General features: G+C 50.1%; 2 protein-coding genes across 6 annotated transcripts; one reads left to right on the top strand and one right to left on the bottom strand.

Annotated features, from left to right (window-relative positions):
- Nucleotides 1-2,054: 2,054 nt before the first annotated feature.
- Nucleotides 2,055-14,519, bottom strand: CRYBA4 (crystallin beta A4). Its single transcript, XM_033837113.2, has 6 exons — nt 14,393-14,519; nt 7,805-7,855; nt 7,028-7,146; nt 5,996-6,137; nt 3,955-4,097; nt 2,055-2,370 (listed from the first exon to the last, which is right to left on the bottom strand). Exons 1-6 carry the CDS (start codon nt 14,402-14,404, stop codon nt 2,223-2,225), a joined length of 615 nt encoding a protein of 204 aa, XP_033693004.1. The 5' UTR covers nt 14,405-14,519; the 3' UTR covers nt 2,055-2,222.
- CRYBB1 (crystallin beta B1) lies at nt 12,211-25,150 on the top strand. 5 transcript variants are annotated; one of them, XM_033837111.2, is made up of 6 exons: nt 12,211-12,387; nt 14,086-14,254; nt 16,013-16,131; nt 19,870-20,002; nt 22,755-22,897; nt 24,824-25,150. In XM_033837111.2, the coding sequence occupies exons 2-6, from the start codon at nt 14,105-14,107 to the stop codon at nt 25,005-25,007; spliced, it is 729 nt and encodes a 242-aa protein (XP_033693002.1). In that variant the 5' UTR covers nt 12,211-12,387; nt 14,086-14,104; the 3' UTR covers nt 25,008-25,150. The 5 variants fall into 5 exon arrangements, with proteins under 5 accessions (XP_033693002.1, XP_033693001.1, XP_033693000.1 ...); XM_033837110.2 differs by having other exon boundaries at nt 14,074-14,254; XM_033837109.2 differs by having other exon boundaries at nt 14,067-14,254.
- The last annotated feature ends 400 nt before the right edge of the window (nt 25,151-25,550 follow it).

Here is a 25,550-nt window from a genome sequence, read left to right as displayed (position 1 = left end):
ACAGCACGTATCACAGGATACTATAGTCCACTGTAGACTTGTCTGTCTTGCCCATCCAGCTGGATGAGAGAAAGGACTTTGTGTATCTTGTTTACCATTTCCCAGGGCACAGTAGGTCCCAAGCAAATGATTGTTTGAATGAATGGGATGCCACAAAGAGGGGTTAAAAATTACTGAAGTGCAAATGTTCCCAAACACTTCCCTCCCCTTCCTGAGCCAGAGAATGTTATCTTTTCCAGCAGGCTGTTCAGAACCCCACCCCTTCCTGATTCTGTCAGACTTACTTATGACAGAGGAAGATTGTCTAGAAGAACAGCCAAATGGCTTATGATTGTTGAGACAATCTATATGTACAGAACCAGGAGAGAGAGTAAGCAGGGGTGGGGGTGGGGAACGTATGCGTAGATCTTGCCACTCAGGCTGCAAATGGAATAGGAGTTTATTTCTTTGTTTTAAAAACTTTTCAGGTGGAAGATGTTAAATGAGACTCCAGGGTAGTATGTGTGAGAAAGAACTGGGGAGAGAGAAAAGGAATGTGAGAAGCTTTAGGGGAGAGAACTGGCTCCCTCCATGCGTGGCTTTAAAAAACACAAGCTTGGGGCTTCCCTGGTGGCGCAGTGATTGAGAGTCCGCCTGCCGATGCAGAGGACACGGGTTCGTGCCCCAGTCCGGGAAGATCCCACATGCCGCGGAGGGGCTGGGCCCGTGAGCCATGGCCGCTGAGCCTGCGCGTCTGGAGCCTGTGCTCCGCAATGGGAGAGGCCACAACAGTTAGAGGCCCGCGTACCGCAAAAAAAAACCCAAAAAAACAAAACAAAACAAAAAAACCACAAGCTTGGGACAATTTATCAGGAAGACAGCAATCATAAATATATGTGCACCTAATAACAGAGCATCAAGATTCTTGAAGGAAAAAAAAACAAATCAGGAAGCAAAATTGGACAAAACTAAAGGGAGAGGCGGATAGAGCCAAATCACAGTAGGAGTTACTAACAGCCCTCTCTGAGGGATTGATGAAAAACTGATTTTTTTAAAAATTTGGCAAAAGGATATAGAAAAATTTAACCAACATTGTGAACCAGCTCAACCTAATCAACATTTATAGAACACGATATAGTAAGCCCCCTACATACGAACGAGTTCCGTTCCAAGAGTGTGTTCGTAAGTCCAATTTGTTCGTTAAGTCCAACAAAGTTAGCCTAGGTACCCAGCTAATACAGCCAGCTGTATACTGCTGCTTTTACGCTTGCTTCTGGACATCCTAGGCTTAAAATAAAGATACTGCACTACTGTACTCTATACAGTACTGTACTGTAAAGTATACAGAAACACAACCACTCGTAGAGGATGCACGCACGTGACAACGTACGCCAGACACGCGAACTAACTGACGTGACTCGACGTATGAACGCACGTTCGCATCTTTGAAAGTTTGCAACTTGAAGGTTTGTATGTAGAGGACTTACTGTAGCTAACAACTGCAGGATTTAAACAGTTTTCAAGTCTATCAAGAATAGACCATAAGCTGGGCCATAAAATAAGTTTCCGTTCATTAGAATATTGAAATCTTGAGTATGTTCTCTGACCACAATGGACTTGAATAACAAATCAATGACAGTAAACTATCTAGAAAATCCCAATAAAATATCTAGAAAATAAATATTTATATACCACACCTTTAACCCATGGGTCAGAGAAAAAAATCAAGGGAGACTAGAAAATATCAAACTGAATGATCATGGAAACACATCAAATCAAAATTTCTGGGAAGCAGCTAATGTAGTACTTGCAGGGAAATTGATAGCTCTCAACGGCTCTATTGGGGGGAAAGAAAAGAGGGGCCCAAATTAATGACCCAAGAGTCTACCTTTAAAAGCTGGACAAAAGAAGAATAAAGTAAACCCAAAGTAAATAGAAGAAAGGAAATGTTAAGGATGAGAGCAAAGCTCAGTAAAATAAAACACAAATGATAGAGAAGAATCAACAAAGTTAAAGTTGGTTCTTTGAAGGGATTAATAAAATTGAAAACCACAGGCTAACCCTAGACTTTTTTTTTTTTAATTACTTTTAGTTTTTCGTGCTGACTGTGCATGGACTTGCCCACATGGGTGCTGGGGTCGTACGGGTTACAGGGGGAGGCAGAGGAGAGAGCATGGAACAGCCTCCAAAGCTCCTGTGTTCCAGACAAGCACATGCTCACTGCTCAGCGCTGGACCCCCTGCTCACTGCTGGATCCTTCGGATGCTCTGCACCTGGAAGGTCTGGGCATGAGAGCCCCACTCCCGGAAATGCTTGTAGTCGCCTGAGTGGTGATCACACTCCAGCACATACTGAAAACCTCGGTAGCCAGGAAACTGGGAGCCAACCCAGCTGGAAAAGGGAAGAGGCAGACTGTTACCCTGAAGAGGCACCAGCATAGTGATTAAGACAGGGACAAGGGGACCCCATGCTGCAAACACACGCCAGCCATCCTGGACTTCCTTCCCTGGCATTCCTGCCCAGAATGTGCCCTGCTCTCCCCACCACTGGGTCCTTTTGATCACGCTGTTCCCTCTGCCAGTAACACCATTCCAACCCTTCTTTGCCTGGTTAAGTTGTATTTATCCTTCAGGTCTCAGCTCAGTCATCACTTCATCAGGGCGGTCTGACAGTCCCCTATTGAACCTTTGTAGCACTCATGTAATTAGGTAATTAACAGATGATTTGTAAAAATGTCAGGTTCCTCTGCCAACAGGAAGCTCCTGGGTGTAGGGGTGTGTGTGCTGGTTCATCATTATCTAGTGCCTAACATGATACCCAGCACAGAGGAGCTCAATAAATATTTGATGAAGAAAGGGAGGGAGGGAGGAAGGAAGGAAGGAAAGGACAGAGGGATGGATGGAGGGAGAACGAAGTGGGGAGTCTTATTTTTTCCCCCTCCTGCCTTATTCAGGGGTACCTCCAAGGAAAAGGCTATTCTTTCAATTCATCGACCCCTGCGTTGTTCAGGACTAGATAAGGATTGGTGTCTCCTTTTCTGAGCTTCCCTTTCCCTTTCTGTAAGAGGGAAGTGGACTCAAGAATCACAAGAGGTCCATCCTACTCTGAAACAAGATCCTCTGGTGCTTCCCGAGAAAACTAAAAAAATAAAGTAACCCTACCTCCCACCTTTGCCCCTGCCAGCCAGGAGCCAAGGGGTACCTCAGAAGGTGACTCTCATATCCTATATAACCGAGGATCTCACACCTCAGCCATCCCCTGGGTGAAAAGGGTGGGAAGGGTCAGTGAGTCCTGGGCTTGAAGCTGGATTCAGTTACCTACCTGCTGTTGGATAACTTGCTGTTGGAGCAAGTTGCTTAACCCACATCTGTTTGTTTACTCCTGGGCATCCATCCTCTCCTCTTCTGGTGACAGACCCTGTCACATCCACCCGCCTCAGTCAACGTGGGAAAATCCTCACTCTAGCAATAAGCACGTGACCAGGTCTAGCCAACCAGAGCACCCCATTCCTGTGGGCATGGTGATTGGTTTAGAGTTGAACCTGTGACCCAAGCTGGACCAATGAGAGCCTTTCCTGGAACCTTTCGAGGAATCACTGGGGCTGGCTGGAATATAAGGATGAAGCTGCCATCTTCTCTTCACATGAGAGGAACTTGCCTAAGAATACAGCCACACTGAGGCAGGCAGAGCAAGAGGGGGAGAAAGACAGATCCCTACTGTCGCAGCTGGATCCAGCTGTGCCTGAAGCTAGTTATAGGGGCCAATAAATAACCTTTGAGCTCAATATCAGTGTGATCTGGGTGTCCACTACTTGCAATCCCAGAAATTTTGCCTGATAGCTCCCTGTGCCTCAGTATCTTCCCCTGGAATGTGGGCATCAGATCCCCAAAGTCCCCAGCATAGTTTTCACAGGAGGTGTCCCCATCCTTCTCAACATCCTCTGTCCCTGCCAAGCAGAGCCTTGCATCCACTTACGCCCCCGAGTTGACATGGAAGGAGCCCACTTCATTGCCATCCCAGCCCATGGCCTGGAGGGAGGGGTAGTCATCACTCAGCTCTCCTTTCTTGCCCAGGAAGTTCTCTTGCTCAAAGATGGTCAGCCTCGACTCGCGGTGGTTCTGCAGGTACAGGGAACAGAGTCAGAGCATCAGGTCCTCAGTCGGAAACCCAGGAGCCTCTGCTGGCCCCTACACCCCTGTTCTTGTCTCCAAAATCAGCCTTCCTTGAAACTTTCTGGAAGGACAGTAAGGCAACAGGCACCAGAAACCTTACAAGAGGTGTACTGCTTGTCCTTCCAGAAATTCCTGTTTCAGAAATTTACACAAAGAAGATAATCAAGGAGAAAAGAAGCCTTGTTGATAACAGGAGGGGGCAGGGGAGGGAAGGGAAGGGGGAAGGGAAGAGAAAAAACAACCTGAATGTCCGATAACAGAGGATCAGGTACACTGGGATATTGCACTACGGTTAAGAGAAGGGTGTGGAGATCTGGGGTCAAATCCTGACTCTCCACTTAGCAGCTGACTAAGCTTAATCATCTAAAGAAAAAAAGTATGGGGACTTCTCTGGTGGTGCAGTGGTTAAGAATCCTCCTGCCAATTCAGGGGACATGGGTTCGAGCCCTGGTCCGGGAGGATCCCACATGCCGCGGAGCAACTAAGCCCGTGCGCCACAACTACTGAGCCTGCGCTCTAGAGCCCGCGAGCCACAACTACTGAGCCCGCGTGCCACAACTACTGAAGCCCGCGCGCCTAGAGCCCGTGGTCTGCAACAAGAGAAGCCACCGCAATGAGAAGCCCGCGCACCGCAACGAAGAGCAGCCCGCGTTCGCCGCAACTAGGGAAAGCCCGCGCGCAGCGACAAAGACCCAACGCAACCAAAAATAAATAAATAAATTTATTTAAAAAAAACAAACAAATACACGTCACACAGCATTTCTGAGCCTGTTTCCGCATCTCTAAAATGAAACTAACCACATCTGCTTTTCAGGATTGTTTTGAGAACGAAATGAAACCAGAAGTTGTAAACTGGGTAAAGGTAGGGATTGCATCTGTGAGAGTCCTTCCGAGTCCCCGCATTGGCGCAACGCCTGGGCCGTTTGTGAAACAAATGAACATTCACCAAATGATATACTAGGACACTATGGAAAATGATGCCACAGGTGAGATTTAATCATCTGGGACAGTGATTGTGATATACTTGCAGAGGGAGAAAAGCTGGTTTCCAAACTTTAGGTTCGTTATGATTCAACTTTTATAACCGAGTGATACGCGTGTATAGATATATAGATATAGATGGATATACAGATCTAGACATAGTTACTGATATCAACACTGCGGATATAATCTGTGGGTAGCATATAAGACCAAGGAAATCTCCAGCACTGATAACAGTGAGCTTTTGTCTCAGAGGTGTGGGTATAAATGACTTTTATTTTCTTATTCGGCCATATCAGGTTTTCCCCTGAACCTTAAGTGATAAATGTGTGCCGTGTGGTTTAAAATCCATAAAAGTTGTTTTTGAAGGAAAAAAAAGTACACCTTTCCAAGCCTCAGTTTTTTCATCTGTAAGATGGGAGTAATAATGCCCACCTCCACCCATACTCTGTAAACAGTAGCAAAAATATAAAATCAAGAACACTGATAATGAATTAGGAACAAGAAAGAGAACGCTTCTTCCTCACTTGCCCTGCCACCTCTGGCACCCAGACTCTCCCACTGTCCCTCAGTCATGAAAAGAAGGACACAGAACACGGAGGAGCTCATATTATAACCAAAGTTGCAATGGGCAGAACGTTTGTGGAGGGCTCTGTCCAGATGCTATACGTACATCCTTTTACCCCACAACATAGGTACTATGGCCCCATTTCAAGATGAAGAGACTGAGGCCCAGGGGAGGGACTGCCACCTCACACAACTTGAAGCAGTGACATGAGAATTTGAACTCTGGGACATCTGGTTCCCAAACCCCCACTGGAGGGGCTCAGGCCACCCCAGGCTCAGGCAGTGGCAGGACTCACAGCGCAGGCCACGGGCCGGAAGGAGGTGAGCCTCTCGGCGGGGTAGGACGTGTTGCCACTCCAGGCATCCCAGGACGGGTACTCACCCCGCTCCAGCACATACTGCTGCCCTTGGAAACCGGCGTGCTCAAAACCCACCCACCTGCGGACAGAGGGTAGAGAGTGCAAGAGGTTAAGAGGCCCCCCACCCTGAGTTCTAGACCAGTGGTTGTCACGCAGGGGTGACTCTGTCCCCCAAGGAGGCATGTAACAATGTCTGCAGGCAGTTTTGGTCCTCGTGCCGGGAGGAGGGAGCAGAGGGTTTTGCCGCTGGCGTTTAGTGAGTAGAGGCCAGGGATGCTGCTAAACGTCCTCCAAGGCACAGGACAGCCCCCAGCACAGAACTACCCGGCCCCAAACATCCAGCCTGTTGACATGGAGGCGTCCAATCTAGACCTAGTAGCCCACTGCCTCGCTGTGCGTACTGTAGGTAGGGGACCGGCTCCGTGCAGGTAGCTGGCACTCTTGCACGTGTCCCTCTAGGCCATGTAGATGAGGCTTGACCACATGCTGACTTACGCCTTGGCCATCTCATGACTCTCTCTCTCTCTCTCTTAACAAAACATATCTCATGCTCAGAGCCTCAGTCAGGCAACAATGTTCAATTACAGAATGCTAGTATTATTATTATTTTTTTTTACTATATTTAGTTATAGTTACCTTCTACTTTTGGTGAGTGATATTGGCTTTTGATTTGTGCCTAAGAGGGACATTTCAGATGCAACACTGGGTTTTAAAGGTCTGCCCCCGCAGGGCTGCCTCATCCAGTGGGAAGGCTCTGTGTGAATGGTGCCCCTTACATTTGAGCAGTGCACAACCTGCGCGACCTTACACTGCCATGCTGCACACTCCCCAGCATCTCAGACCCAAGGAAGGCACACCGGTACAGTTAGAGCCTGGGAAGATAACACCTAGAACATCTAAAAGTCCCAGCACCCCTCTCTAGATCACCTCCTGTCTCCCCCACCCCGATTCCAATCCCCCTGGACTCACGCTCCACTCAGCACTTTCAAAGATCGCACAGTCTCAAAACCAAGCTCCAGCACACTGGGGCACTCAGCTGTGAACTCATGCCGCCGGCCTTGGAAGCCCTCCTCATCCCACACCACGATCTATGCCGGAGAGAAAAGGTGGAGACGCGCATCAGAGTCCCGTGAGCGGTTAGGGCTTCACCCCAGGACTCAGGGTGGGGCAGATCAGGTAAAGCAGGGATTGCAAACTCACATGCCTCTAGGGGCCAGGAAAGGAGCGTGAGGGCTGAGGACCCAGGAGCATAGGCCCTGTGGAAGTGGGTGGCATCTGCTCAGCGCCACCTACTGTTGCCACATGATAATGCAACCAACTGTTAAATTTCCCAAGACAACCCCTATATCTGACTTTTCTGTGGACCTTCCATGTTTTCAAAGGCTGATGACAAACTCAAAGGTTGGGTTTTTTTTTTTTTTCTTCTCTTTTTTAACACAGAGGAAGTCAAAGAAATCATGCCCAGAGACTATGTGCCATTACCAGTTTGCCACCTCTGCCAGAGAGACGGTTGAATTTGGGACCATAAGACACAAGTTCAAATCAAGACCCCAGTGTGTGAACTTGGGCAAGACCCTCTCCCTCTTGGAGCCTTGACTGCATCCTCTGTGAAATGGGCCCTCATTACCGCCCGCCAGGGGTGAGGTGGGGATTCAATGAAGGTGGGGGCGGTGGTCCCCAGGATCTGGGTTCGACCTGTGCCCTCCCACTTCCCAGACATCGCCCCCTTCCCATGCCTCTTCCTACCTTCCAGTGTCCCGCTGACTTGGTGCACTGCAGAGACATGTTGCTTGTTTCCTACACAAGAGGAGAACGTGATACGCTTCTGCCCTGACTCTGCTCCCCTCCTTGAGGCTGAAGTCTAGTTTGGGCTGATTGGGCTCCAGATGGGGTCCAGATGTGCCTGCGGTTGGGGGCAAAGTGTGGCTTCGGCCTGTCCCTCTCCTACCCTTTCCATCTGTGACCAATACCGTCTGCTTTGCTTCCATCCTACCGCTATCTCAGAATGTACCCATTCTGGGTCCCATTCCTCTAAGCCCTGCTCTGTATTGTTTTATCTGCTCACTATGGGAAATTTTCTGTAGCTGCTGGTGGGCGGATGTTTCACCCCAGGCAAGAACCAAGGTGCTCAGCTTAAGATAGCCTCCCAAAGACAGCATCTGACCCAAAAAGGGAACTCTAATAGTGGAAGCTGAGGCAACAGGATTGCAGGAGTAATTCTGGTTTTAAATGGGGGTTGCAGGTACTGGTCTTGATGTCTGGGTCCTAGTTAGGATGCCTCGGTTAGGATGAGGATGGCATTCAGGATGGCACAGTGATGTCCCCAGGATTGGGGACCTGGGCTCCCCTCCCTCCCAGGATGCTCACCCAGAGCTCAGATCCCACTCCTTCTCCGAGCCTGGGACTTACCGAGATGGACCCAGAGAACATGCCAGACCTGGCACCAGCGGAGGTCAGGCTCTTATAGGCAGGGAGGAGAGAGGGCCCCTGGGGGACAGAGCCCTGACTCAGCAAGCGAGCAACGGGAACAAAAGCCAGCCCTGGCTGGAACTCCAATAGAGAGGTGTCAGCAGCATTGGCTTCGGCTGGGAGGGAAAGGTCAGGTTGCTCCCACTCAGGGATTACCCATGAAGAAGGCAAGAGGAGGAAGGTCCGCCTTAATCAGCTCCATGGGACTCCTGACTGGAGAAGGATAACAAGCGGTAGACACAGAGTCTAAAAACCTCGTCCTTCCTAGCTGTGTGACCTGGGGCAGGTCGTTTCCCCTATTTCTTCCTGGAAAATGGGACAAGAATAAACTATATCACAGGACTGGTGTGAGATTATGTAACATGCCTGGAACAGACATTCAACAAATGCCTATACGTTTCCCCCTCCCAGGTCCCTTCCTCTTCCAGTGGGAGCAATCAGGGTAGGCTTCATGGTGGAGGTGGCATTGAAACTAGGCTCTGAAGGGTGAGGAGGATTTGTACAAAGTGAGATGGAAGGAAATGCTTTTGCTGGGCAAAGCTGTAGAGGTAGGAATATGGGGCTGGTGGCCTGATGGTGCTGGAGTTCAGGGACCCTGAAGGAGAGCAGAGGGACACAGGCAGGAAAGGTGGCTGGACCAAGGCCTCCAGGGCCCACAGAGCTCAGAGAGGAGTCCAGAGGGCTCTGTGGGCAGAATGAAGGAGCTGGTGGGTGTGAACATGCTTTGCAAACTGTACCACACCTGCTGAATATCCAGGGTTTGTAGAATTCGCTTTGTGCGCCCTCTCCCCACACTCCCACCCTCTGAGTTGGCCTAAGAGGGGGCTTTCACAGCATGGGAAAGAGCATGGCTGGAAACCAGATCGCTCTGGGTGACCTGGAGGATGTCCTAGGTCAGCTCATGGCATGTAAAATGGCAATATTAGTTCCCTCCTGAGAGGGTTAAAGGTAGCCCTATCAAACGCATAACTTTAGGGCTTCCCTGGTGGCGCAGTGGTTGAGAGTCTGCCTGCCGATGCAGGGGACACGGGTTCGTGCCCCGGTCTGGGAAGATACCACATGCCGCAGAGTGAGCCATGGCCGCTGAACCTGCGCGTCTGGAGCCTGTGCTCTGCCATGGGAGAGGCCACAACAGTGGGAGGCCTGCATACCGCAAAAAAAAAAAAAGCATAACTTTAATATTAATTTGCCATGAAGATTAAAGGCTAAGAATGTAGGCTCTGTAGCCAGACTGCCTGGGGTTGTGTCCCACTCTTGTTGGCTCGGTAACCTTGAGTATGTTACTTAATCTCTCTGAGCCTCTGTTTCCTCATATGTAAAATGGGTATAACAAAGTAAATTGGGTTTAACCTAAGAGATAAGGGTATTGTGAGGGTAAGTGTGAATTACACATGAACAGCACTTGCTGTTCCGGAACTTCTCCTGGGACATAACATTCGTCATGTGTCTCCATCATCATTGCTAATAAAAAAAATTACTATGGACACATCTGCACTCCCATGTTTGTTACAGCGTTATTCACAATAGTCAAGAAGTGAAAACAACCTAATTATCCATCAATGGATGAGTGGATAAAGAAGAGGTGGTATATAGATATAATGGAATATTATTCAGCCTTGAAAAAGAAGGAAATCCTGCCATTTGCGACAGCATGGATAGACCTTGAGGGCATTGTGCTAAGTGAAATAAATCAGACAGAGAAAGACAAATACTCTATGATTTCACTTACATATGGCATCTTAAAAAGACAAAATCAGAGAAGTGGAGAGTAAAATGGTGGCTGCCGGGGGCTGGGAGGTGGGGGAAACAGGGAGATGGTGCTCAAAGGGTATAAACTTCCAGTTATAAGAATAACAAGTTTGGGGACCTAATGTACAACATGGTGATTACAGCTAATACGTATCGTATACTTGAATGTTGCTTAGAGAGCAGATCTTACATGTTTCCCAACAACAAAGTAAATAGTAACTATGTGATGGGATGGAGGTAGCAATCATTTTGCAATTTGCAAATGTATCAGATCAACATGTGGCACACCTTACACTTACACTATGTTGTGTGTCATTTATAGTTCACTAAAGCTGGGGAACATGATTACCCTTAAATATAGGAGGGTGTCGTTTTTAAGAGCTTGGGTTCAGGAGTTAAAAGGATGTGGCTGGGACTTCCCTGGTGGTCCCGAGGTTCAGGCTTCGCCTTCCAATGCAGGGGGTGTGGGTTCGATCCCTGATTGGGGAACTAAGATCCCACATGCCTCGTGGCCAAAAACCAAAATAAATAAATAAATAAATAAAACAGAAGCAATATTGTAACAAATTCAATAAAGACTTTTAAAAAATGGTCCACATCAAAAAAAAAAACTTAAAAAAAAAAGATATGAGTCCTAATTCCATTTTACAGATGAGGAAACAGGCTGAGAGAGGGGAAAGGGACTTGCCTCGGTTTCCTCATCTGCAAAGAGGATTGGTCTCAGAGTCCCCACCATCATAATCAGGATTATAGGAGCCAAGTCAGTCAGATGCTCCCAGTGGAGCCATCCAGCATGGGGCCGTGCACCCCCTACCTCTGCCCTCACTGGTTGGCTGGCAGCCCATTACCACAGGGATCATGGAACTGCCCCAGACATCTTGACCCTGAAACCCAGACCTGTGGGTGGCCCCTACCACAGGCATCTTGGCCCCCATTACAGTGGCTGCCCCATCCTGCGGTCGCTGGCCCCCTCCCAGGCCTTGGCCCAGGATGAAAGGCTGAGGGGGAGGCCAGGAAGTGAGGCGGGGGTGGAAGGGCACAAGGCAGAGCTGGCCCCAGGCCACAGTGACCTCCAGGCGCAGCTGGGCTCCGCGGGGAATCTGGGCTCCTGGACCCCCATAGAAGAAGCAAAAACCTATGCAGAATCCCCTCTCCCCGCCCCTCCCCACCTGGGGCCGGGGAGTCAGACTGCAGGCTGGTCTGGCCCAGCAGCGCCCCTGGGTCCCTCCAGCCCTGGCTCTACTATGAGTTCGCCCTGTGTGACCTTGTTGAAGTCCATTGTTCTACCCGGGCCTCAACCTGGCGTCCGTCTCTCTCTGTCTGTCTCTCTCCCCATCACCGTCCATCTGCCCCTCTGTAGGTCCATCTCCATCATCTCTCTTTCTCTGTCGCTCTCCACTTCTCCCAATCTGTCTCCCTCGCAACCTGGTTTCCCTAGCTCCCCCTTACCCGGGCCAGTTCCTGACTCTGACCTCTCTGGACCCTAGTTTTGGTCATCTGCCAAATGGGTACAATGAAAGTGCCAAATAAGGTGGGTTGTCCTGGGACCTGACCAGAGGCGGCGGTGATGCATTTAGCGCTACTCACGGCCCCTTCTTTCCTGTGCAGCACCCCACAGGGACACCTGCGCCACTGATAACTGCAGACACGGAGGCCCTGAGGGATAGAGACTTGCCAAATGCCACACAGTGCAGAGTGGCTGAGCCTGGACTCAAACCCAGGTCCCCTACCTTCTGGGGGCTCCCCTTTTCCCTGCCCCAGGATTGGCAGCCAGCGGGGACCCTGTGGGCCCAGCCCCGGCTGGGGTTTGTGAGAGCGGCACCCGGGCAGGGGCTGGGCAGAGGCGAAGCGATGTGGCTACTGGCCAGGGTTTCTGCTGTGCCTGCCGGGCTCACAATGGGAAGTGCTGCCCTTTGCAGGAACCCGACAGGGTCAGGCCTCTGAGGCCCCTGACTCTCTGCCTGGGGCCTGCTGAGCCAGCTCCCCCTTTGTGCCACAGACCACAGGGTCTGGTGTCTGCCAGACTATAAAATGGGGGGTCGGCCCCTTGTCACCCACTGCACCAGCCTGCCCTCCTGCCTGCCCTCCAGCAGGAAGTAGCAGGGCCCCAGGTAAGAGGGGACCCACCGCAGCTAAAAGCCCCAGGGGAGGGGAGGGGACAGAACAGAGGCAGAGAGAGGGGGAGGCAGAGAGATCAGGGACAGAAAAGAGTCAGGGAGATGGGGTAATCAGGAGAAAGGCAGAGAGAGAGAGAAAGAGAGAGAGAAAAGATAAAAATAGAGACAGGCAGAGAGAGGAGGAGAGGGAGGGAGGAAAAGAAAGAGGAGAAAGACAAAGAACAGATAGAGAGAGAGATGCAGAGGTATAAAGAGAGCAAGATACTGGGGAGAGAAACAGAAAGACAGAAGCATAGGCAGAGAGAGAAGTAAAAACAGAAATAAACAGGAAGGCAGCAAGAGGGAGGGGGAGGGGAAAGGGAGGAGGCGGGGGTGGGGGGGGAGAGGAGAGAGAGAATATTGAAGGGATGAGCACATGTCCAGAAAGCAAGGAACCCAGCTACCATACGAGGGGAATGTTGATTCATAGACTGACTTGGCCGGGGTCAGGGTGGGGGTAAGCAAGCGCCTGGAAGCCACAGATGTGGCCCAGATGTGTGGCCTTGCCCATCGTGGGCAGAGCACCCCAGAGTCACCGCAGTCTTTCTCAGGGGGAGACGCAGGGAGGGATCTCCTTGCCCCAACCAGCTCTTTCTTACAGAAAGTGTTCAGGAATCCACTGCCAGAGGGTCTTGATGATCTGCGCCCTCAGGGGGTCCTGGAGCCCCCTGGAAATTGTCTCCAAAATTAAAGGGGGCATTTTTTTCCCTGGGGACAAGGACAAGGCGTTCTTCAAACACTCAAAGGCATCCATGACCCCAAAGTAATGAGGAACCACTGGAATTGACCAAAGGCCTCTCCACCCAACGCCTACACAGCCACAGCCTCCTTTTAGAACCCTGCCATGGGCCAAACACGTCCTCCTGGAGCCTCCTTTACGCCCCAGTCCCAGGCCTGTGTCTGCACCCACACACCCGTTCCCAGGCAGTACCAGAGGCAGCAGTTTGACTGGGAAAAGAGAGAGGAACATGCATTCATGCAATCTCTGAACAGATGTTAATTGAGCATCTACTGTGGGCCAGGCGCTGAGCCAGGTGCAGGGGATGGAAGGGTGAATCAATCCCAATAAGTAAATGGCAAAGCCCAGTTGCTGGGTGCTTGCCCTGAAATTGGAGTCCTACCACTTAGTAGCTATGTGGCCTTGGGCAGGTCATCCCACCACCCCCACCCGCCTCAGATTGCTCAGAGGAGATAAGAGGTTACGGTGAGGGACGGATGTGTTCATTCATGACTGTAACAGAGCCTGGCCTCCCTTAGGCTTTCCCAAACGGGACTTCTTGTTATGAATCTGCTGAGGCAAGTTGAGGTTGTCCAAGCCAAGAAGCATGATAAGTGGTGAGAAGCATGATAAGTGACTCCGGGGGGGCAGAGGAAGGACACAGCAGGGGGACAGCGAGGACACGGCTTGGTGGAGGTACCGGCAGGGTCTGAGGCCTGGAGAAAAGCATAACAGGGATGAGTGGTCCCCAGACAGGAAATCCTTGACGGCAAAGGGAGATGGGGACAGAAAACATTCAGGCTTCTGTTTTAGAAGGAGAAGGACTAGACGAATTCAGAGAAGCCTGAGCACACAGGGTGATGGGGGATGAGAGCCAGGGAGGCAGCTTGGGGGCGCCACCCCTGACTGAACCCAGGTCGAAGGGTTCTTTACAGACTTTTGCAGCTGGGAACCATGTCTCAGCCAGCGGCCAAGGCCTCGGCAACAGCTGCGGTGAACCCAGGGACTGATGGGAAGGGCTCAGCCCCGGGCTCCGGCCCCGCCCAGGCCCCAGCCCAGCGGGTGCCCGCTGCCAAAGGGGACCTGCCTCCCGGGAGCTACAAGGTGAGGACCTGGGGGCGGAGTGGCTGGGCTCCACCCCGCGCTTCCTCTCCCTCCTCCCCTTACCCTTCCCCTCCCTCTTCCTCCCCCTCCTCCGCTCCCCTCCCCGCCAGTCTGCGCAACCGGCTTGCACCTGCTTACAGTTTGTCGCATGCAAGAAACAGATGGAGAAGGAGAGAAAGCGGGCTGGCTTAGCAGCAGGAAACGGCTGTCCCAGGAGGTCCTCCAGGGCAGAAGGCCGGCCTCAGACCCTCTTGAAAAGTGTTCCAAGTGGTCGGTCAAGCTGAAAGGGCTCCTGGAAAGCGAGGCATCCGGTCCCTTCGGATTGGGTTGGGTTGGGTTTCAACCTCGGGTGCACAGAACTGGGTCATTTCACCACCCTTGGTTCATGACAGGCTGTCATGCAGTCCACCCCTGGCCAGATTTTATTTATGTAGTCGCTTATTTAATGGTTAATTTCAATTTAATTTTTAATAATACAACACGCACCAGCAAACCCACCACTTGTGTGAAAAGCCAGGACTTGGTAAACATCCTCAATCTAACTTCAAAGTGTTCCCGCCCCCCTCCGTTCCCACCTCTCCAGCCGCCTACCCGCCCCCCACCGTCCCGCGAGCCCACCTCCTTCCTCCCCTACGCGAGGCTCCTGCCATCCCCACCGCGTCCGTCATCTGCTTGCTTGCTTTTTTATGTACTTTGATGCATTGTTCCTTTAAAAGTATATATGTGTGTTTTATTTGTTTTTAACTTACTGAAATGTACCATATGTAATCTTTCTGGATTTTTCTTTTTTCTTCCTATGAGATTTCTAATAGTCACTGATACTGTTGTGCATTGCTGTGGGTGATTCGTTTTGGTTGCTGTGTGATGTTTCAGAGTGTGACCGTCACTCCTGGGTGATTGGTAGCTTTGCTGTCGTGAACGGCTTGGTCAAGGTGTTTTCAGCCACGTCACCTGCAAGAGTTTCTCTTGGGCAGATAAGTGTAGGAGTGGAAGGGCTGGGTCAAGGGTATGTGAACCTCTTTCCCTTTTATAGCTGGAAACTGAGGCTCAAGAGAAGGCATCCACTTGCCTCGGTCCAAGTGAATGGCAGCGTTTTCCCAACTTGGGACAACAAACAGATAAAAACCAAAATTGGATGCTTAGTGAGAGGAGGGGATTAGCCCACGTTTACACAGGGGCCCCTGCTTCTGGCCTCCCCTATGGTTTGTTGGGTAGACTGGTGAATGTTTCCTGAGCATCAGCTCTGTGGCAGGGGCTGGGGCTTGGAGATAAAGAAATGGATCCACCCCATTGGTCTTTGGAAGGGTTGAGTGAAAGGGGAGAGGGGTGCATAGAGATACCCAGAAGCAAAGCAGCAGTGACTGTGTAGTGTGTTACTTGTGCTGCTGATGGGATGAGCACAGTGGGGGGGGGGGCACTCAACCAAGCTCACCCAGGGAGAGGGTATCAGGGAGGGCTTCCTGGAGGAGGTGACATCTGAGCCTAGGACAGGACAGGGGACATGAGCTCCAGGATGGGGATATGTGACGAAGAAGGCATCCCAGACAGGAGAAAGAGCACAGATAATGGCCTGGAAGGAAGATCCATCAGTTCCTAAAGATGGTACAGATATTAAGTTCACAGATCTTGGCTCATGGCAAGCTCTCGTGTGATCTGGGCACAGCCTGCTCTTATTTACATAGGTACTTAATGCATATTTGACCTGGAGCCTCTCCCTGCTCACTCTGCCCCCTTGGCATGGGGGCTTCTCTCCTGCAGCTGGTGGTCTTTGAGCAGGAGAACTTCCAGGGCCGGCGGGTGGAATTCTCCGGGGAGTGCTTGAACCTGGGAGACCGCGGCTTCGACCGAGTGCGCAGCCTCATTGTCGTCTCAGGACCGTGAGTGTTGGGCAGTGGAAGGGCACTCCCACAGCCCTAGTAAAGTAATAAGAAAACGACCGTAGCTGCCATTTACTGGCCACCCGCTCCACTCCATGCCTATCACCATGCTATTAGAGACACATACAGTCATCCTTCAGTATCCGAGGTGGATTGGTTCCAGGATACGCAGTGGATACCAAAATCCTCGGATGCTCAAGTCCCCATAGTACAGCCGAACCTCCGTATCCGCAGATGTTGGATGCATGGGTACTGGGGCCAACTGTATATTATTTCCAGTACTTCTTTCAAACCCAAGAGGGAGGAAAGAGAGGTATGATTCTCCTTCCCATTTTACAGGTGAGGAAACCGAGACTCTGAGAGGTGATTTGATTAACATAAGGTCACACTGACAGTAAGTCATGATTCCAGGCTCTAGAGAGATGTTTTTTCTGCTATAGAAGGAACCCTGCCCATCACTGATAGCAGGAGGAGGCCAAAGAGCCAGGTGTCCATTAGCTGTCCCCTCTTCTGGGCATCAAGCAGCCTTAAAGGTAATACTAAGCAACTGTTGAGTACCCATTCGTGCCAGGCACTGACTGAGGGCTTTACCTAGATGATCCTACAGTGCTGTATGAGGTAGGGGCGATTCTTATTCCCATTTGACAGATGAGGAAACCGAGGCTCAGAGAGGTTAAGTCCCTTGGCCAAAGTCACCTAGTGGTAAGTGGTAGACCCTGGGTTCAACTCAGGTTGATCAGTTTCATCTCTAGCGCTTTAGTCACCATGCTCCACAGCCTGCCCCTCACTCTCTGGGCTTCTCTGGGCCTTAGTGACCCCCATATAATACAAGAATCATTGTCCCTTGGACATAGTGGCTGCACCAACTTCAGCCCCTGTGCACTAAGCTCAGGGTGCAGGGCCAGCCCCCGGATGAGACCCACAGGGCCCCCTTGCCTCTTGTCTCTCCAGCAAAAAAGCCCTCAAGGAGTGTGATCAGCCGGTACACCCAGCATACAAAGGGCAGAGATAAGCTTTGAGGTCAGGCAGGTCTGGGTTTGAGTCCCAGCTCCCTGTTTGCCTTGTTCAGCGTCCAAGCCTCAGTTTCCTCATCTCTGAAATGGGCAGAGTAATGGTCCTCACTACCCTCCACTGGATTATTCTAAGGTCTGCAGGTGATAACGCAGCATGGGCCTGGCACTTTGGCGGTGCCCAAACATGGCAGGTGGCAGAGGATTATTTACCCACCCTGTTGCCCTGTGAGTTTAGCCAAGTCACCCTGGGCCAGGGTAGGCTGGTAACCTCAGCCCCACCCTCAGACTGCCCAGCTGGGGGCAGAAGCTGCCGGATGTGGCCAGTTTGGGTTTGCAGGCTTTTTTCATTGTCTGTGACTCAAACCCAGAGCATCTCTCCTCAAGCAAAGATGCGGCTGGTCTTTGGTGTGTGCTCTGGGACTGCACCTGATGGGAGAGAAAAGATCCTGTGTTCCAGGGCCCTGGCTCTGTGTCAGGACCAGCAGAGTCATGGGAAAAACAGAGGTGGAAAAAAAAAAAATGAGGGGATGAGGTGGGCAGGGGGAGGGGAGGAGAGGTGTGCCCTCACATAGATGGGGAGGGGAGGCATGCCTGCCTGAAACCTAGGAGGCCTCAACTGACACCTGACACCATCATGTGACTTTAGACCAGTGACTTAGCCCCTCTGAGCCTCAGTTTCCATATCTGGGAATTCAGATTTCTGCCCTACCTCTCTCCTTGCTTATAAGACTCAAATGAACCGTAGGAGATGAGAAAAGGCACTAAAATAAATATTGACAATTCCTCACTCATGTAACAGGTCCTCACTGGGCATTATGACTCCTGAATAAGACAGTTTTGGGGGAGGGTGGCAGGGTGGCAGGACCACATCAGTGTCTGTCTTTCCATAAGCTCAGATCTCCAGCAGCTTCCCTTCTTCTTTAGTCATGAAAGATATTACTGATTATGCTTTCTCTTTTAAACTCTCATAACCTCCTGACAAGGTAGGTGCAATCATTTCTTCTCCTTTTCGGAGGCTTAATGAGCTTAAGTGACTTGCCGAAAGTCATACAGAAAATAAATGATGAACTGGGATTAGAACTCAGGTCCATCTGTTTCCAAAGTCTATGTTCTTAACTCCTACAAGGCACCACCTTCCAAGGCTCCCTTCCCATCCACCCATCCATCCATCTGTCCATTCATTCTCCACCCATTTCTTTATCCCTCTATTTACCCCTCCCTCCATCCATCCATTCTCCATCATGCATCCATCCATCAATACACTCATCCATAGATCCAGCCATCTACCCTTCTATCCACCTGTCCATCCACCTGTCCATCCACTTATCTACTTATCCATTTAACCTCCCTCCCTCCCTCCCTCCCTCCTTCCTTCCTTCCTTCCTTCCTTCTAGCTTCCTTCCTTCCTCCCTCCCTCCCTCCCTCTTCTCCTCTACTCTAGACTAGGGAGGACTGAGGCAGATTCACCTCTATTCTGGAAGAATCAGTCTGCATCTTCAATTCTGTCACTCCAGTGTGGGTTGGCGCATTCCTCAGACAAGACTTGAGGCTCCTGGGACACATTCTGTTTCAGTCTGTGGTGGTAGCCCATCCCTCCTCCATCTGCCGCATCTCCTTCTGGGTAGAGGAAGGTCCCAGCAGCCCCCAGGGAGATAAGACTAATGTCAGTGACCCCTCAGCCCTCTCATGTTCCCTCAGAACTCCTGAACACATAGAGGGCAAAGTTCGAGAGGCTCCTTAGTCTCAGCCTTCTCATCTATGAAATGGGTTTCATCTTATCTCCCCCAGAATCCCTGGTCCCTCTAACACAAGCTCACTGCCATTCTCAATCAGGCCGCACTGAGAAAGCCCCCATCTGACATCAAGCTTAGTTAGTCCTTTTAGAGAACTGAACACCTGCATATGTGCAATCACATTTAATTCTCATAGGTATCTGAGAGGTGAATATTACTATCGTTTCCCTCCCACTGCCCTCATACCGATTACTGTCTTCTGTATGCCAGGCCGGTCTTTACCAAAAATACAGGTGATTCAAGCACCTGTATCAATTTTTCCCTACCCCCATACCTCCAGGACTATTATTTATTTAATATATTTCATTTTAAATGACCCATTTTTGACCCAAGTAAACATATATCAAAAGAACCTTTGCATCACTTTTACAAATGGACAGCTGATATCATCTGCTATAAGTAAAAGGTATCCGTAAACAAATTTATACAATGAACACAGTATAATAGCCTGCTCAAGGCTCTGGGCTGGTGGCCTGTTCTTCCTTTGCTACAAAGAGAGATTAATAAGTGTTAAAGACACATTAGTATCCAACAAAGACTTTCTCCTAGCTGGAATCCATTTTTTAAAAAATGTCTTCTTGTGTGTTATTTCTCCCAAGTCCTTATAATACTTAAATTATATGTAAATCCTACATCTGGGGAAACGTTTTGGTCGTATCATTACACACATTGTCTCATTTAATCCTTCACCAACTTCAAGAAAATAGGCGTATTAGATGAGGAAACCGAGGCTCAGAGAAGTGAAGCAACTTCCTGTGGTCACACAGCCAGTCAGTGGCATAGCCTGGGATCAAACCCACCGGCCTTGGGGCTGCCTTGCAAGGGGAAGATCGGAAGGCAAGTGGTGGGAGGGGCTTCTGCTAAGGATTCCTCTCCTCTCTGCCTTTGCCCCTCCTGACTCTCCCCGCCCTCCCCATCTCTCTCATGTCCAGCTGGGTTGCCTTTGAGCAGTCCAACTTCCGGGGGGAGATGTTCATCCTGGAGAAGGGCGAGTACCCGCGATGGGACACGTGGTCCAGCAGCTACCGCAGCGACCGGCTCATGTCCTTCCGGCCCATCAGGATGGTGAGTGGCTCCTGTACCGGGCCTGGGGGATTAGTGCGGCAGGACAGGAGCAAGCGTGAGGTCTGATGGCCAGGAGAGCAAAGGAGTCAGGTGAGCAAGAAAAATAAAGAAGGAATGGTGGGCAGGGAGGCGCAGCGACCTCTGAGTTGTCCAAGGGCAATGGCTCTTGTGCTCAACAATTCATAAGGCATCCCTGATACACTCATCGTGTGTCCAGCTCCTACTAGGAGCCCAGGGCCAATGGAACCTAGCTTTTTCCTTCTCTGCTGCTGTCAAGAGTGGACTGAACCTCTCAGTTGTTGTCTTCCTTGACTCTCTTTGTGGAACGTTTCTAATTGCTGACTGCACATTAGGCACTCCTGGGGAGCTTCGAAAAATCCCAAGGTCCATCCAAATCATCAGACATGCAGGTTGAAGCTCGTGTAATAGCTGAAAAGAGGGATATTGTAGAAAGGCACCATGAAAGGCACCTTATCCTGATGATAAGACTATATACTGAATTAGCCCCTTTATAATGTTTAACTAAAGTAAGTAGCATAACTTCAAGACTCAAAGCCAAAATAGGTGGAGTTATCTCCAAGCCAATCACAAGTTTCTTCTAGAATTATGCTGATGATGATTCATGAACCAGCCACATCTTCACTCACCAATGTTAGTGTCTGATGGTAACCAACTTTTGCCATCTGAGATGGGAATTTTCGTGAAGAGTTTTTTTTTTTTTTTGCGGTACGCGGGCCTCTCACTGTTGTGGCCTCTCCCGTTGCGGAGCCCAGGCTCCGGACGCGCAGGCTCAGCGGCCATGGCTCACGGGCCCAGCCGCTCCGCGGCATGTGGGATCCTCCCGGACCGGGGCACGAACCCGCGTCCTCTGCATCGGCAGGCGGACTCTCAACCACTGCGCCACCGGGGAAGCCCCATGAAGAGTTTTCACGCATGTCCTTTTGAGGCTATCATGTGCGCACAGCCAGCTGTTTTGGCATCACCAAACGTACCTTAATGCATTATCCATTCCGATCATTCCTAGTGTTTTTCTCAAATTGAGGCTGAATTATCAGCCTTAATAATGGACTCTTCGTAAGAATTCGTAGAAATCTCTCCGTCAATGGTCCTTATAAGGCGGTCTATGTCAACGGACCTTGTTTGGAAGAGCGATCAGCTAGGGCATTTCCAGTAGCTTCTAGAACCTTGCCGTCCAATATAATAGCCATGTATGGGTATTAAACGCTTGAATCTTGGCTAGTCTGAATGGAGGTGTGCAACAGCCATGCCAGGCTTTGAATACATAGTAAAAAAGGAGAATAAGAATGTAAAATACCTCATTAATATTGCCATGTTGGCTACATATTGAAATCATCATAATTTAGACACATTTTCTTAAATAAAATACATTATTAGAAAAAAATCCCCGAGGCGGAGGGAAAAATGAGGAGCTTGGGCTGAACACATGCACACTTCTGCATATAAGATAGATGACTGACGGGGACCTACTGTATAGCACAGGGAACTCTACCCAATATTCTGTGATAACCTATATGAGAAAAGAATCTAAAAAAGAGTGAATATATGTATGTATAACTGAATACCTGAAATTAACACAACATTGTAAATCAGCTATACGCTAATAAAAGTAAAATTTTAAAACAAAGAAAAAATTCCCAATGCCTGGACCCCACCCCAGACCAATTAAGTCCACATCTCTGGGGCTAAGTCACAGGCACTGATATCTTTTCATGCCTCCTAGGTAGTCTCTGGGTAGCCAGGGCTGAGAGCCACTGGTCTAATTCCTCCTCTGTATCCCTGCCACCATCCTAACGTGGCCCATCTTCTCTCATACCTGAGTGGCTCCAACTCCCTGCCAGCTGGTTCCCTGACTCCTTCCAGCCCTCTCTCCTGGGAAGTTACAGGGATCTCTATCTCAACCATCTTCCACCTACAGTCATTCATTCAACCACAAACACATTGATGTGTTTCTGCCAGGCTGTGTCGTAGGCTCTGGGTGTGCAGCTGTGCTTCGGACAGGCAAGGTCCCTGCCCTCGTGGGAGGTTTCTACTGAAAACCTCATCACAAAAATGAATCTGTAATGGCAAACAACTGTTGCACGTGCTGCACGGGGGCCATGCAGTGTGCTAGGAGAGGGGAAGAGGAAACCGGAGCTCTGATGTTGGGGAAGAGGGGGTGGGAGTGGTCAGGGGTGATCAGGAGAGACAGCTTGCAAAGGATGGGAACTGAGTCAGCCATTTGAACAGGCTCCCAGGGAACAGGCAGGGCAGAGTTCCTGGAATGAAGATGGAGTGGGTGGGACCAAGGAACTAAAATAGGGCCACTGTGGCTGCAGCAGAGGGAGTGGAAGGGAACAGGGTGCAAGATGGGATGGGAAGAATGAAATGCTTCTCTGGAAGGTTCTACCCTTCGCTGGCTGTGTGACATTGATCAAGAACCTTGACTTCTCTGAGCCTCTGCATCCCTGATCATCATAATAAAAATAATAAATTTGCTTGGAGCACTTGGTGTATGTATGCCAGACATCGTGCTAAGTGCTCTGTATGGATTAACTCCAGGAAGTAGAGGCTGACACTCCCTTTTCCCAGATGAGGAGGGCGCTTTGAGGCTGGACAACTGCAATCCTGGGCGAGTCCCATGGTGGCCTGAGCAGACTCCGCTCTCTCTTTCCACACCCAGAAGGCCCTGCAAAGTCACTTCTCTTTGCCCCATTCATACTTCACAGCCCTGACCCAGTCTCTCCTTCCCCAGGACGCCCAGGCGCACAAGCTCTGCCTGTTTGAAGGTGCCAACTTCAAGGGCAACACCATGGAGATTCAGGAGGACGATGTGCCCAGTCTCTGGGTCTACGGCTTCTGTGACCGCGTGGGCAGCGTGAAGGTCGCCAGCGGAACGTAAGAATCCCTCCTGTGGGCCCTCATCCCCTGCTTCAAGCTCAGACAGATTCGGACGCCATTTCCCTTACAGGATGTGACATCAGACATACAGGAAAGGCCCCGGCTCCTCCTAAATTCTCTCTGTGCCAGTGGCTGGGATTCCACAAAGAGAGTTTCATCCCTCTGGGGAGTGGAGTCATTTGTTGACGAACTACATGTCAATGTAAACAGACCTAGCAAGTTGTTCTAAAAAGTGGGAAGATGGAGCGAATAGGGGCTTCTAACTCTGTATTTGGGTTGGAGGAATAATTAAGTGCAAGGGGCAGAGTTGACGTGAGTAGACGAGTCTGGATGTGTCTAGGGAAAGGGAATATTCAGGGAAATTGTAGCCTCTAGGGACATGAGTAGAATGACATCTGAGAGGTGAGACTGTGTAATGAAAGGTCCTTAACCCCATCACTGATGCACTGTGGCACCTGGGTGAGCCACATGCCCTCTCTGTGACTCAGTGTTGCCATCTATACAATGGGCTCAGCAGACTCCTTATTCCGAAGGACTTCTGCTCTGAGCTCTCAGGATTTGAAGCTTTCAAAACAGAGCCCCATGTCCCCATGTCCATGAGAACACAGGGAAGGGCCGGATACCCGAAGGAGGTCACTTTATCGATGCCCCTGCCTCCAAACAACCACGCCAGACACCCCTGGTCTCCTCTAGGCAAATGTAAGGTGTCTACCTCTCCACCCCAGACTCTTTCTGAGCTCCTGTAACACCGTCAGGGCTCTGACCTTTTTCTTGCTATTTTCTCCTTCCCTGAAACCCAGTATCCCTGCATTCAAGCAATCTGAAATTTACTAAACATTGCCTGTGAGCCAGGCTCTGTGCTCAGCACACTGGGGGAGGCAGAGATGAAGAAGGGCCAGTTCCTGCCTTCAGGGGCCTTACTCAGTCTAGCAGGGAGATGTCAATACACCTGAGAGATGATGTCCGACAATAATAGGTAAGAGATGGTCCCCACAGGAGGTCAGAGGAGGAAGGAAGGTTTCTGGGACCGGGGTATGTGTGCTGGAGTGGAGGGTGGGTCCGAGACTTATCTGGCAAGGCTGGAACTTAAATCAGACTTTGAAAGATGGGCAGGGGCTCTGGGAGAGGCCTGGAAAAACCCTCCCTGCAGAGGCAAGGACAGAATTAGAAATCAATCATGGATAATAACTGGTATTAATTGCTTACTGTGGACCAAGCACTGCACTAACTACCTTCAATGAATAGTTATTGAGTCTTTACAACACACCAATGAGGCAGGTATGTCATCACGCCCACTTCATAGATAGCAAGCTGGTGTTCTGATAAGTCATCTACCTAGTAAATGGCAGAGCTAGGATTTGAACCGATTATATCCGATACCAGAATGTGTGATCCCAACCGCTACACGCAAATTCACTTTCATACAAAGGAAACCATTTTTTGAAACAAAGCTCCCCCTTCTTATCTGCCTCATTGCTAACCAGTCCCCAAGCCCTATCTTCACTACCTTTAATCCTGTTCTCTGAGCTCTGGGTCACCACTTTCAGTGGGATGTGTATTAATCTCCCTACCATGTACATGTAACCCACTTAGTAAGTAATTTAGATGCATTTTCCCATTTGGCCCCCAAACACCCTAATAAACCAGCTCCCATGACCATCCCCACTTTCTAGAGGAGAAAACTGAGATCTGTCAGAGAGGTGAGATCACTGGCCAAAGCCAGCAGGAAGCCAGCAGGAAGGGGCAAAGCCAGGACAGAGGAGGCCCCGGTGAACCCAAGTCCAAACCCTCACAGGTGAGGGATGGAGAGCAGACTGCAGGGATGGATGGATGGATGGATGGAGAACTGACTGGTCAAGGTGGGGGTCCAAGTGCCAGGTAGTGAGGCTAGCCATCTCCATGCTGTCCTTGCTTTCCTACCAGCTGGGTCGGCTATCAGTATCCTGGCTACCGCGGGTACCAGTACCTCCTGGAGCCTGGTGACTTCCGGCACTGGAATGAGTGGGGAGCCTTCCAGCCACAGATGCAGGCTGTGCGCCGCCTGCGTGACAGACAGTGGCACCGTGAAGGCTGCTTCCCCGTGCTGGCCGCTGAGCCCCCCAAGTGAGTCTACACACCACTCTTCTCTCGTGACCCACCCTTCCGGAGGCTCATCTTCCCCATGCAAATAAAAGTTCCTGAAGCCAAAATGTCTCCTGGGTCTGTGAACAGATGGATGCCTCAAGGTCCCCTGTCATTGCTGGCATGTGACTTCCTCTGTCTTGATAATTATAATAATAATCAAAACAGTGAGCACTGCTAAGTTCTTTACATTCTCTTAGTGTATCTTTTGGACTACTCTAGGAGGCCAGTATTATATAGTTATTCCTATTTAAAAAGTGAGGACATTGAGGCTCAGAGAGGGAAAGTGACTTGCCCAAGGTCACACAGGTGTCAAGTCAAAATCTGAACCCAGGCAGTCTGGTTCCAGAGCCACGCTCTTAAACAAATCTGTGTTTTCAAATTCTACTCCTTCAGGTACCACTCTCCTGATTTTTGCCTTCTCTGCTTACCACCTGTTTTGTTAGTTACTTAATATATTTATTTAAATAAATAATATTGTGTGCTTAAATGCACTGACTTGTAAGTAAAATTTGATAACACTACAGGA

This window comes from Tursiops truncatus, chromosome 13, assembly GCF_011762595.2.
Source record: "Tursiops truncatus isolate mTurTru1 chromosome 13, mTurTru1.mat.Y, whole genome shotgun sequence".
NCBI lineage: Eukaryota > Metazoa > Chordata > Mammalia > Artiodactyla > Delphinidae > Tursiops > Tursiops truncatus.
The sequence above is the reverse complement of the archived record's forward strand: the minus strand, read 5'-3'. Positions and strand labels throughout refer to the sequence as shown.

What these genes read in the sequence shown, in the direction of transcription:
- CRYBB1 (XM_033837111.2), top strand. Translation starts at nt 14,105, where the DNA reads ATGTCTCAGCCAGCGGCCAAGGCCTCGGCAACAGCTGCGGTGAACCCA. An exon ending in CTCATTGTCGTCTCAGGACC is followed by an intron (nt 16,132 to 19,869) that starts GTGAGTGTTGGG and finishes TCTCATGTCCAG; the next exon opens with CTGGGTTGCCTTTGAGCAGT. An exon ending in CCTTCCGGCCCATCAGGATG is followed by an intron (nt 20,003 to 22,754) that starts GTGAGTGGCTCC and finishes CTCCTTCCCCAG; the next exon opens with GACGCCCAGGCGCACAAGCT.
- CRYBA4 (XM_033837113.2), bottom strand. An exon ending in TCCGGCCCGTGGCCTGCGCT is followed by an intron (nt 4,098 to 5,995) that starts GTGAGTCCTGCC and finishes CTGTACCTGCAG; the next exon opens with AACCACCGCGAGTCGAGGCT. An exon ending in TTCCATGTCAACTCGGGGGC is followed by an intron (nt 2,371 to 3,954) that starts GTAAGTGGATGC and finishes TCCCTTTTCCAG; the next exon opens with CTGGGTTGGCTCCCAGTTTC.